Source organism: Ananas comosus, linkage group 14 (assembly GCF_001540865.1).
Source record: "Ananas comosus cultivar F153 linkage group 14, ASM154086v1, whole genome shotgun sequence".
Taxonomy (NCBI): domain Eukaryota; kingdom Viridiplantae; phylum Streptophyta; class Magnoliopsida; order Poales; family Bromeliaceae; genus Ananas; species Ananas comosus.
In genome coordinates, this window is record NC_033634.1 from 1885111 (window position 1) to 1897682 (window position 12572).

Sequence of the window (12572 nt, forward strand, 5' to 3'; positions counted from 1 at the left end):
CGGTGCAGCCTCGGAGTGGGGGGTCCTTAGCAGCGTCGTCGCCAGCGCCGTGGTCGTTGGCAGAGAGGGGTGAAAAAAAAAAATTATAGAAGAAGCAAGAAAAAAAAAATAAAGATAAAAAATTATAGAAAAAGAAGGATGAAGATGAAATTGTATCGTTAACTACAAAAAAAATTATAAGTTGCACTACTTAAGATGTAAACTGCAGTTTTAAAATAAAAATTACACTCTTTAAACGAGATTACACTCTTTGGGAGATATTTACACTATTTCTCCTCTTATTGCACTCTTTCGGTTGTAAACTGCATCCATTAAGATAAAAGTTACACTCTTTAAACGAAAGTTGCACTCTTTGAGAGATATTTACATTATTTCTCCTCTTCTTGCACTCTTTGATATATAAACTGCACCCTTTTAAGAGATATTTATACTGTTTCTTCTCTTGTTGCACTTTTTTTCCTCTTGTTGCACTATTTCTCCTCTTGTTACACTATTTCTCCTCTTAAAAGGTGCAGTTTAAGATAAAAACAGTGTAACGAGAGGAGAAATGGTGCAACAAGAGGAGAAACAGTATAAATATCTCTTAAAAGGGTACAGTTTAAGATAAAAACAGTGTAACGATAGGAGAAATAGTATAACAAGAGAAGAAACAGTGCAACAATAGGAGAAACAGTATAAATACCTCTTGAAGGATTGCAGTGTAAGATAAAAACAGTGTAATAAGAGAGAAAATAGTACAACAAGAGGAGAAACAGTGCAACAAGAGGAGAAACAGTATAAATACATCTTGAAGGGTTGCAGTTTACATCTCAAAGAGTGCAATAAGAGAAGAAACAGTATAAATATCTCTCAAAGAGTGCAATTTTCGTTTAAAGAGTGTAACTTTCATATTAATCGATGCAGTTTACATTTGAAAGAGTGCAATAAGAGGAGAAACAGTGTAAATATCTTTCCAATAGTATAATTTTCGTTTAAAGAGTGTAATTTTTATTTTAAAGCTGCAGTTTACATCTTAAGAATGCAAGTTATAATTTTTTTTTCAGTTAACGATACAATTTCATCTCCATCCTTCTTTTTCTATAATTCCTTATCTATATTTTTTTTTTCTTACTTCTTTTGTAATTTTTTTTTGTCATGCCTCTTTGCCAACGGCCACGGCGACGACGCCGCTAAGGACCCCCCGCTCCGAGGCTGCACCACCGCAGTGACCTCCACGGTGTCAGCGTCGGCGTCGGCGTTCGCGAAGATGCGTCGTCGTTGGAGGCGGCAAAGGAGGAGGAAGAGGAAGAGGATGAGAAGGACGGGGAAGGACGAGAGAGGCGTCGTCGTCGGAGACGGTGGAGAAGAGTCGGAGAGAGAGAAAACAAAAAAAAGCCACGGCGTGGCCTCGGCGGGGTAGGAGGCGAGGAAGGTGGGGAGTGTGCGGGCGAGGGTAAAGACGCGCCGGACAAAATAGGCCGCCTTCGCTCTGTCTCCGCAGCTCTCTAGAAAGAGAAAGAAAAAAAGAACGAGAGAGAAAAAAAGAGGAGAGAGAAAAATGTATAAGGGTATTTTGATCAGTTTGCTGAAAAAGTGGACCGAATCTGCAAAAACGAAAAAGGTGGCTCGGTTTTGCAAAAAAACAAAATAAGTGGATTTTTTATGCAAATTGGCCAAGTTATTATTCAAATATAGAATAAATAAATTTGATCACTAATTTCACTCAATTTTAAAAAATATAAAATTTTTACATTTTTTACATTTTTCTCATGCACGTGCTCCGCACGTGACCGGCGAACCACGAAAGAGAGAGAAGCATTCGGGTATCGAACTCTAAAATATGCCCGATACTCTCTCTCTCTCTCTCTCTCTCTCTCTCTCTCCACCGCTCTCCGACCCCCTTGAATTAGGGTTTCGCGGAGACGAACCCCTCACCGCCCCACCCACCCTTGCGAAAACCCTAGCGGATCCCTCGATCGGGAACGATGAAGCTCACCGTGAAGACCCTCAAGGGCACCCACTTCGAAATTCGGGTGCATCCCACTGATACCGTGAGCCCTCCTCACCATCATCTTCTTCTTCCTCTCTGATCCCTTCTCCTCGTTCGATTTGTCTCTCTCTCGATCTTATTTGATCGATTTGTGTTATAAATCTATTGCATTGATGTGTTTGGATGCATGCTGGTTGCATGCTCCGCAAACAATTGAAACGGAGGAGTTTGAGCATTGGATTTCTTCGTTGTTTATCTGAAGCTATTAGTTTTTGGTCTAGTGTTAGTTTGTAAAAGTATGTGTCGGAGTGAACTAGGCATTACCAGCGTGATGTTTGTAATGCTCTTATGCGACTTCACGGGGTGGATTAATGTAGTGGTGGTAGTTCTTTTGAAACATGGGGTAAACCAGCATTACAATTTCTGTTCAAAACTATTTAGTTTGAGATGATGCTACATATACGATATACAATTCAGTAGTCTTAAATATTCTTACGGTGTTATACTATGGAGCATGTTTATTTAAACATGACAATATGACATTTTCATTTTGATGTGAAAGTGGGTTCAGCAGGAGCAGTTCTATGGTTCCTTTGGTGATGTCTAGTTTGTGAATAAGGTTTTCTTAAACAGTAAAGTTTATTCCATGCTTTCTGAGTTGTATGATTCTGATTCATAGGCTTGATTTAAGAGAACAATTAGAATATATGTAATCAGTACTCTATTATTGATGCTATATGACTTTTGCTAATATTATGATGTTGTCATCCTATAAACTTTCTAAGTTGTTCAAGAGGTCACCACCTTAATTTTTGTAGGAATTGTCAACTTTTATCTTACATGTACTTATGCGCTAACTTGCTTCTAGTAGTACTTCCGATAAAATTCAACCCCTTTTATTCTTTTACTCATTTCGCTTTTTCTCTTGCAGATAATGGGTGTGAAGAAAATTATCGAAGAGGTACAAGGGAAAGATAGTTATCCATGGGGTCAGCAGCTGTTGATTCATAATGGAAAAGTTTTAAAAGACGAAAGTACTCTGGAAGAGAACAAAGTTAGCGAGGATGGTTTTCTTGTTGTCATGCTAAGTAAGGTGCGTCAGTGTAGCTGGAAATAGGCAGATTGGCGTTTACGTGATTAAAAATGTGTCGGCCTTCCTTAAATATTTCATTCCATTGATTCCAATAGGAAATGTTCATATGTGGCCTGGATTAGGAATTTTTATTTCATCCTTTTTGTGTGAATGCAAGGAAATTGATTTCTTCCTATGAAAAAAATGAAAATTTAAATATTGCTCCCTCCAAAATAAATACTATTAATGTTTTTGTATCTCCTCAGAGCAAAACTTCAGGTGCTGGTGGGTCTTCATCTGCCCAGGTAAATTCCATACTACAGAATTGTATGAATTTTTAATGTCCTTTAGGTATTAACCAGACATCTGTGTAAATAGCCTTCAGCAACTCCTGCTGTGAAACAACCTGCTCCTGCAGAGGCTCCACCACAGGCTCCGTGAGTATTCTTTCTTTTTATGTCGCTAAATTCTCCGAATGTACTTATTGTGTCACTAAATTCTCTGAATGTACCGACCCTGCTCATATTGTTTACTTGTTAATAATCCTTTCTGTTATTTTATAGGGCGTTGTCGACTGTTGCAACCGGATCTGAAAGACCAAATTTGGAGTGCGATTCTTCTTACTGAATTATATTTGCTTCTACCTGTTATCACCTTTGTTTTACTTATATAACTTTGGTGGGTGCAACCAGAAGAGAATTGACTGGAAGTAATGAAATAATAACTCTAATTTCTAATTTTCATTAATCATTATTAAGTGAATGTTGAGTGTCTTGATAGAAGCAATTGTGTACAATGCTCCTTTAGTTAATTTAGTGATTCATCTTTAGGCGTATGACAAGGGTATTTGCTATTGTGTGGTGATTTCATGTAGTTATGCTGAATTAGGTACTACTTTTTATGTAGTTATGCCAACTTGGGTACTACTTTTTATGTAGTAATGCCAACTTAGGTACTACATTTTTATAGTGGTGATCTTTTTTCTCGTGTACTCTGGGATGAGTTAGTTGTATAAATTGGGTCCTGGACATGCAAGCTGCTTGGTTACATTGAAAAATCTTAAGACAAAGAGCTGGCTGAATGACTTTTTTCCCCCTTCTTTGCAGTGTTTCTGCTGATGCATATGGGCAAGCTGCATCTAATCTAGTTGCTGGAAGTAATATCGAACAGACGATTAACCAGTTGATGGAGATGGGTGGTGGTAATTGGGATAGAGATACGGTTCTACGAGCACTTCGGGCTGCTTATAATAATCCAGAGCGTGCTGTGGAATATTTATATTCTGTATGTTACTCTCTTGAGTAAAATTTATAACTTAGCCTGCTGCCTGTTTAGCCTGGAGCCCGTAATAGCTTCTCTCCTCTGAGAAGCAACAGTGAGGTGGTAGAGCTTTTGCTGTGGCAAGAAGCTGAAATGGACTTGTAGGCCCAGGTGCAGAAACTCCAACGTGATGATTCTTGATCTGCTCCAGCGAAAAACTGTTGGCAGTTTTTTAACGAAAAAAGTTGTTAGTGTTCTTCAAATAGTATTCAAACATCACGTCTGCAGCAGCTCTAGACAATTTGAAACTGAGATATTAGTAGCCAATGATTTTCCTTTATGTATGTTAGGGTATCCCAGCATCAGCAGACATCGCTGTTCCAGCTGCTGCTTTCCCATCATCTGAGGCTACTGGTCAAGGGACCAATACAACTGAAACTGCTTCTACCGGGGCGGCACCCCTCTCTGGAGTGCCCAATTCCTCTCCTTTGAATATGTTTCCTCAGGTTTAGTGCTTTCCTTGAACAAGTTTCTATCTTCTTTTTTGTTATCTCTAATGTGTACTATTATAACTGTAAGCAGGGGAACCCAAATGCCGGTGTCGGTGCTGGAGGTGGATCTCTTGATTTTCTTAGAACTAACCAGCAGGTGTGTAATAATTAACATGCCAAACTATCTGGTTTCTCGTAGAGTTTTTATTGGTAGTGGTGTTATTATGTTATAGGTATTTTATATTTCCATATCTTTGAGTTCATCTCGCTCTCTCTCCCCTAATTGCTTACTTCTTTTTATCTTGATGATGCTTTAGTTTCTCGCCTTGCGAGCAATGGTCCAAGCAAACCCACAAATATTACAGGTCTGTCACTCTTGTTATTTCAAAGGATGTTCTAATATGCTTTTGCAATTTTTTTTTTTTTTACTCTTTATACGTTATTATTGCAGCCAATGCTCCAAGAGTTGAGCAAGCAAAATCCTCAACTATTGAGACTGATTCAGGAGCATCATGCTGAATTTCTTCAGCTGATAAATGAACCTATTGAAGGTGTTGAAGGGTGAGTCTCTTCATGCGTGAGCACCAACAATTTCTCAATAACTGAGGGAACATCTGGTAGTAGAAGGTTTTTGTGTGGTCTTTGGGTCACAGTTTATAGATGCCATTACAGGTTGAAACTTGAAACAGTTTACTGGACTTAGTGCCCAAAGTATTTCTAGCAACTGGTGGCTGTTATTATAACTAATGTATATGATATCAGGATTAGCTCTGCTCGTCTACAGTTTAGGCTTGTAAGTAGTTAAATGAAAGTGAATAATGGTATTGAACCAAAGGGCATGGCATATTTTAAGATTCTTTTGCTGATACCATTGTGAACTTTGTTGATTCTGCATAAAGGGTTTCTTACAAATTATATTTGCATGCAGTCAAAGTTAATAACGCTCAGCACATATATACCAGGTTTTGTGTAGTTGTATCACGTAGTCCACTTAATCGACATACAAAACAACTTGTGGTAGACAATTAGACATTGGCTTAGATAAGTTTGTTTACTTTAAATCCTAGATATGTATTTTTTTTTCCACACTAAGTTTTGTACCACTTCTTGAGTGTTTTCCTAACATAGTAATTTTCAGGGATCTTTTTGATCAGCCCGATCAGGATGATATGCCCCATTCAATTAGCGTGACCCCCGAAGAGCAAGAGGCTATTGGACGAGTATGTCCATCCTTTCATTTTCTCCTCTTATATATCTAGTTATATTCTTGCTTTTTCCCTCATGAATTTGTGATAAATTTCCCAGCTCGAAGCAATGGGGTTTGACCGTGAGCGTGTGATTGAGGCATTCTTAGCCTGTGACAGGAATGAGCAGTTGGCAGCAAATTATCTTTTGGAGCATGCTGGTGATGAGGATTAGATGATATACAACATATTTTATTTAGTAAGCACCTTGTCTTTGCGATTCATTAGTTTCTAGCAATTTCCATTTGCTTCCTTCAACTCATATTCATACTTTGCTTGCTTTACTTATACTGAGCATCCGCATCATAGCTAACACAATATGTTTATCTCAACATGCAGCAAGGAATAGCCTTGGACCTTCTCGTACTTATTGAAGATTTGCTCAAGTAATTGAAGACACTTTGGGGCAAATGGTTTAATGGAGATCAGATGGTGTTACAGTTAACTTCTTACTGAGGGTTTCCGAGTTTCGACCCAGTTATTTGTTATCTGAATATACTGTCTTTGAGAAAGCCTTAACTGGATACCGGGCCTTGGGCAAATAATTGTTCACAAACTATTCTTTTGAAACTTCTTTAACTTTGTTGTCACAAACTACTGAACAGGTTGTTTTTAGTGCATTAACTTTGGCCTCTAAGGTAAAGCTAAAGCAGGGTATATTTTCTGCTGGCGAGCAACTGTGGCCTTTGATATTAATTAAACCATTTAGTCTGTTTATTTTTAAATTTCGCCTGATCATAGTGCATCTTTAAATGTTGTTAGCAATGGAAATGAGACCAGCACTATCCCAGTGCTAGAAAAGTTCATGTAAGGAGCTTGATATGGATCGTTCTATATGATTGGAGTGTTTGATGCTAATCAGCTTGATCCAGGAGGTTGATAGTTTGCCGTGAATTATGCACGTCTGTTATAACCACGAGTTGCAGAAACATCAAATTTAGGCGTTACATTACAGTTTGTGAGGTGTTGTTCCTAGTTGCTTAGCATGATCATCTGACTGGTTAAGCCGCGCATCACTGCTGCTGCTGTTTCTATCAACCCGTTTGGCCCCGAATCAACCTGCCCGATTTCAGCCGTACCCTGTTTTTCCACCAATTTTAAGAAATCCTTGTTCAGGTTGTCTGCACCCTTTGTGATATTGATGTTATTATCAACATCGAGCCTTCTATTATGTTAGTTGGCATGGTCTGGCACAGTCGGTATGGTTTCCGTGTCTTTCATGCTGATAAGCTTATGTTATCCATGCAGATCATGCCGACATATGAAATTGGGCATGTTTACCAATCCTTAATTCAGAGCATCCTTAAAGAGTGAAGATGTTAAGTGATCAAAATTCAAATGGAAATAAAATGACCGGAGAGGACCTTCATTGTTGGCAATATCAACCTTGGCTGCAAAACTGTTTTCAGCTCCTTCAATTAAGGTGTATATCTGCATGCTATTTCAAAAAGAGAATAGCTTTTAATACAAAAGGACACGCTAATACTAATAGAGGACGTGTATGTAGACGACAATTCTATGTAGATTACATTATAACAAATAACAAATAAGGATACCGTTTCACAACCAGATCAAAGCACATAACAGATTCAATTCCATTCCTATAAAATCCCAAAAATGAAAGAAAAACGATAATAAGCCATATCAATATTTTGAACAACTGGTAAAACAGGGAACGAGATGTTCCTTGGAACAGTTCACTACCCATATAGAACTTTCAGTAAACACCCAATACTTGCACTGTGATGGCGCAACACAATAATGCCTTATCGAGGCGCAAAGAATCAAGAAATCGGGAGATTCGAGCTTTACGAATCGCCATCGTCTAATATTTTTCTTGCTAGAATTCCGACTAGAAGAATTTCAGCTTCCCCTGGTGTAAAGAAGATTTTGCTTCACAAATCGCCCTTTCGGCCCCAGACAACTCCGAACAGGACTTTGTTGGCCCCAGAGTCACCGCAAAGTACAAATAGATGGTGCATAGAAATGCTAGCACAACGAGCATTGTTAGAAGGAACTTGTGCCGGTCAAAGAGAGTAGACCAACTGCCTAACTCCTCGCGGCCCAAGAACTGCTTCTTTGATGACGACGACGATGATGAAAAGAATGTGTTCTGAGATCTCCTATGGGGAGATGAGAGTGAGTCAAGAACCATGTTAATCCTGTAACAAAGATAAAGGCAACAGCTGAAACCACTTCAAGCTGAAACTAGGTACCTCATTAACTCCAAATCATAGCATTATGCATGTTAAGTAGAGCAACTATAATGTCCACCTCCGATGGAACAAATTAGCCGATAATAACTTATTCAGTATTGAGATTTTCTTTTGTGATTGCACAAATTTCAATTCAAGTGCAAAATCCTCAAGACCGTGATTTCTTTAGGATAATGCATTTCACGTACGAAGCGATTAATCATATTCCTAAAGGTTGACATTCTTTTCATATTCTCATTAATAAGTTACCACATGTCCTCTGAGCAAATAAAAGAGATATTCCGAACAAGATAGTTAAGCATCCAAACGGGACAAAAAAGAAGACCTCAATCCATTAGAACACCTTCGAATACATCGCCGTCATTGTTGACGAACAACCACATACCACAAATGAGCTACACAATTTAGTCTGATCATGAACTTTGAGGATAAAATTTTCTTCCTACTGATGAGACCATACTCGATCCTACAACTCATATGAAAAAGTTTCCCAACATTTCATGGGTGAAAACTCAAACACCTCCAACACCTGGTTTGAGAAATCGATCTTCAAAAACTACTGCTTTTGCTCCTCCCAAACTACGAAATGGCGGCAGGAACCTCCACTAGAGGAGTGCTTCTCTGCTGACATTTTTTGCGCTTTTCACAGCGCATTTAAGTTTCGAGACAACGCAAGGCCCTAACGTTCGTTGAAACGTCCATTCATCAAAACATCAACAACCGAGGCGTTTTGATTTGCATCGTTCGTGGATCTCGCAACAAGTACATACGAAATTGACATTTCCAACAACAGCAGAAGCAGGTCACATCAAATTACACAAATTTCACCCAAAAATTCCTACGAACTCGGATCCGTCCACAAAAGCAATCAAAATTTTCAAATTTCCTCAAGATCGTGACAAATTACCCTTAGATTCACCTACGGAGCGAGGATTAAACCCTAGAAAACAAAATTTACAGGATCTAGAGGTGAGGGCTCTGGGATTTTTGCACGTACCGATCGGTGAAGAGAGAGGAGAGAGATCGGTGGACGAACCCTTGCTTCTCGAACGTTCGTTCGTGCGCGGCACCCCCCTCCCCCCAACTCCCCCTCTCTCCCGAATTAAAGTCGGAAAAAATTAAATAATTAATTAATTCATTAAACAGGCATAAAAAATCCGCCACCGGTTTCAAAAATGTGTATTGTTAATGAGGATTTATTTACAATACAATAATAATATAATATATGAGTGGTGGATTTGGGACGGTTAAAGGGACTTTTGCATATATACCCCTCTAAGACTATGTAATTACGCACGCTTCCTTAGAAAGGTTAGGTGAAAGTAGTAAAAGATGCGTGGAGACACGGTCAACTAAATTGTAGAATAGTGGATTCTCTTTAGACATTGTAAAAGAGAAAAAGAGAAAAATCTAGAAAACATATAATTTTGAAAAAACTTCAAAAATCTTCCGTGTGGTTTCGTAATTTCTCACTTTGCCCTCTTATGATTTAAAATGTATCAAATTGCCCCTTGTGGTTTCGTTTTTATCTTTTCAGTAGCTTTTTCGTTAATATTTCATTAAATTATATACAAAAAACTTCAGATACCCATCTAGATTTATCAAATATTTATTTTAGTACCTTTACTTTTAACTTTATCACTAATTTAAGAAAAAAAATAATAAAATTGATAAGAAAAAGAGAAAAAAGAAACTAGGGGAAGATAAATTGATACATTTTAAACCACAAAGGGGGCAAAGTGAGAAACTATGAAACCACATGGGGTTTTTGAAGTTTTCCCCATAATTTTTCCATCTCTTTCAGACCAAAACAGAAAAAAAAAAAAAGTAAGTATCTTTTCTTTACCACTTTTGCAGAGAAGAAAAAGTTAAGCGGTAACATTCAAACGAGAAAAAATAATTTTATGTTCTAACCTTTTTTTTCCTTCAAATTAAACTAGTCTCTTACTTTCGGGCGTAATCGCAGTAGTTAATTAGTTTGAAGGATACCACACCAAAAATGCTCTATTTACAAAAAAAGATGTATGCATATACTTTTTGTTTTTCTTATTTTGGTTAAGTGATCTATGTGCAAATAAGACGTTAAATCCGATAGACTTTTCAATAAATTAATTAAATATATAATCTAATCATTCAATAAATTTGAATTCTAATTGATTTATATTTTCAGTTAAGTTTATTTTTAAATGAAATAAATAAAACAGATAGCATACTATCTTTTTCTTAAAAAAAAATTCAAGAAATTAAACAAAGTGTACAGAAGAAAATATCGAGGGGCCAATTTTGAAATGTGCTATAATTAAGGTGGTAATCATATTTATTTACACCAAAATGTTTTTTTTTTTTTTTTGAGGAAAAGGTAGCATGCTACCCACTTCATTCATTGAATAGATGAATTAGGTAAAACAAGTTGAGGCAACGAGAGCCTCAAAAAAAAAAAAAAAAAAAAAAAAGGCTGGAGGTTACAGGGACAATGACAGACAGGAAGGGTATGTTCCCACAAGTTCACCCGACGGTTAATCCAGTGGACCACAGACGTGGGATCAGGCCGAGTATTCCTAAAGATTATATCGTTCCGGACCTTCCAGGTGGCCAACCAACAAGCTGCAAATCTGGCTAACCTAAGACTGGGAGAACGAACACCTTTCTGCTCCATCCACCTACCCCAGACCAAGTGGACATCGTCCGCCAAATCCGCAGGGTGGATATCGTCAAGCGTTGTCACAATCAAAAATCTAATAAAAATGCATCTAGAGAACAGATGATCCACCGTTTCCTCCTCGACCCCACATAGGACACAGGCGGTGTTTCCCGTCCATCCTCTCTTAAGCAAGTTATCGGCGGTAAGATGTCTTTTCCTAAGAACGAGTCAACAAAAAACTTTGACCTTGAGGGGTATACAAAGTTGTCAAATCTTGTCCGCTTTGTCATCCCTTAAGCCCCCATCGCTCAACATCATATAGGCCGACTTCACTGTGAAAATCCCGTCCTGGTTCCATCGCCACAAAACACAGTCTGGTCTCTCAACAGGTCGGAAGGTAGAAATTCTCTCTACAAGGTCCAGAAAGCCCGGGCATAGGCCTATCCCAGACGTATTAAAGTCCCCAAATATCTTTCTCCAATCCCAACCATTATTTCCCAGACATTACGAGATTTTTAAGTTTTTACTACTAGACAAGGCGTACACTTGGTGAAAGGCCTCCTGCAAAGTTGAATCTCCGCACCACCGATGTGACCAAAAGTCAACGATACTGCCGTACCCCACTTTAAAAGATAAACCCCAAGTGAATATCTCGTTCTGGCTTAACACGCCTTTCCACCACAAGGAAAGGGGTTTAAAGGATTTGCCCTCTCTCAACGGGTGTCTTCCACGATAATACAACGCGTGGATAAGTTTGTTCCATAAGAGCTGAGGTGCCGTATGGAATTTCCACCACCATTTGGTCAGAAGAGAGCGGTTCATTAAGGATAAGTCCAAGATGCCAAGTCCTCCTTCTTTCTTACTCCTACAAATCTTTTTTCACGCTATCAGGCATCCTTTACCTGGATGGTTAAAAGTTAATTAACCTAAACTAATGGTAGGATGAAAAAGCCTCACATGCGTTACAGAAACTACATTATTGAGCTTAAATCCTTGCTCCAACTAATCAAATTATTATAATAAATGAGAAACAAAACTTGGGAATGTAATTTTGAGAAGGACCAAATCCAATCTATGTCTCAATTCGTCTCAATTCGGTCGGAATCTTAGATGCACTGTTCGATTCTTTATAGATTATTATTATATTTATATTTACTTAACTGGAGATTATAATACGGGGTTGTTGTTTGAGCCTTCGTTGGGGAATCTCTTTCGCGCGAAAATCGTGGCGGGGTTTACGCGGGGAACTGAGGAGCGGTTGACGCGGCGAGTCACACGCGACTGGAGTCTGGAGTCTGGAGTCCTCTATTTTTATTTGTTTTTTGAATTTAGATTTAGCTTATTTTTGTTCTGAAAAAACAGAAACAAAAAAAAAAAAAAGTGATCACTCGCGATAATTAAATCAATTAGTGCGTGGACTCGGGTACGTATATATTATATACTAATACTAGTATGTTGGTAAAATGAATATTACGTACTATGCCATTACCGTACCGTCTCATGCATATACAGAAATGAATTGAAGGGGGATTGTTAATTACAACACTCTGATAAAAAATATACTGCTACTGCGAACTACTAGTAGTCTACAACATCCCTGATGATCTCCTCTCCAAATTCCAAATTCCAAATTCCAAATTCCAAATTCCAAATTCCCCCAGTAATCCCCACAACAAACA

The 12572-nt window shown here is 38.2% G+C and overlaps 1 protein-coding gene across 3 annotated transcripts; it reads left to right on the top strand.

Annotated features, from left to right (window-relative positions):
* Positions 1837-6761, top strand: LOC109720585 (ubiquitin receptor RAD23b-like). Of its 3 annotated transcripts, none has more exons than XM_020247814.1 (13): positions 1837-2030; positions 2901-3062; positions 3308-3346; positions 3420-3478; positions 3605-3649; positions 4148-4325; positions 4652-4807; positions 4884-4949; positions 5110-5157; positions 5244-5353; positions 5931-6012; positions 6098-6235; positions 6372-6761. In XM_020247814.1, the coding sequence occupies exons 1-12, from the start codon at positions 1965-1967 to the stop codon at positions 6209-6211; spliced, it is 1125 nt and encodes a 374-aa protein (XP_020103403.1). In that variant the 5' UTR covers positions 1837-1964; the 3' UTR covers positions 6212-6235; positions 6372-6761. The 3 variants fall into 3 exon arrangements, with proteins under 3 accessions (XP_020103403.1, XP_020103402.1, XP_020103404.1); XM_020247813.1 differs by having other exon boundaries at positions 6376-6761; XM_020247815.1 differs by lacking the exon at positions 3605-3649 and having other exon boundaries at positions 6376-6761.

Coding starts and splice junctions, on each gene's coding strand:
- LOC109720585 (XM_020247814.1), top strand. CDS start 1,965: ATGAAGCTCACCGTGAAGACCCTCAAGGGCACCCACTTCGAAATTCGG. Junction 3,650..4,147: donor TCTGAAAGACCAAATTTGGA/GTGCGATTCTTC, acceptor CCTTCTTTGCAG/TGTTTCTGCTGATGCATATG. Junction 4,808..4,883: donor CTTTGAATATGTTTCCTCAG/GTTTAGTGCTTT, acceptor AACTGTAAGCAG/GGGAACCCAAATGCCGGTGT.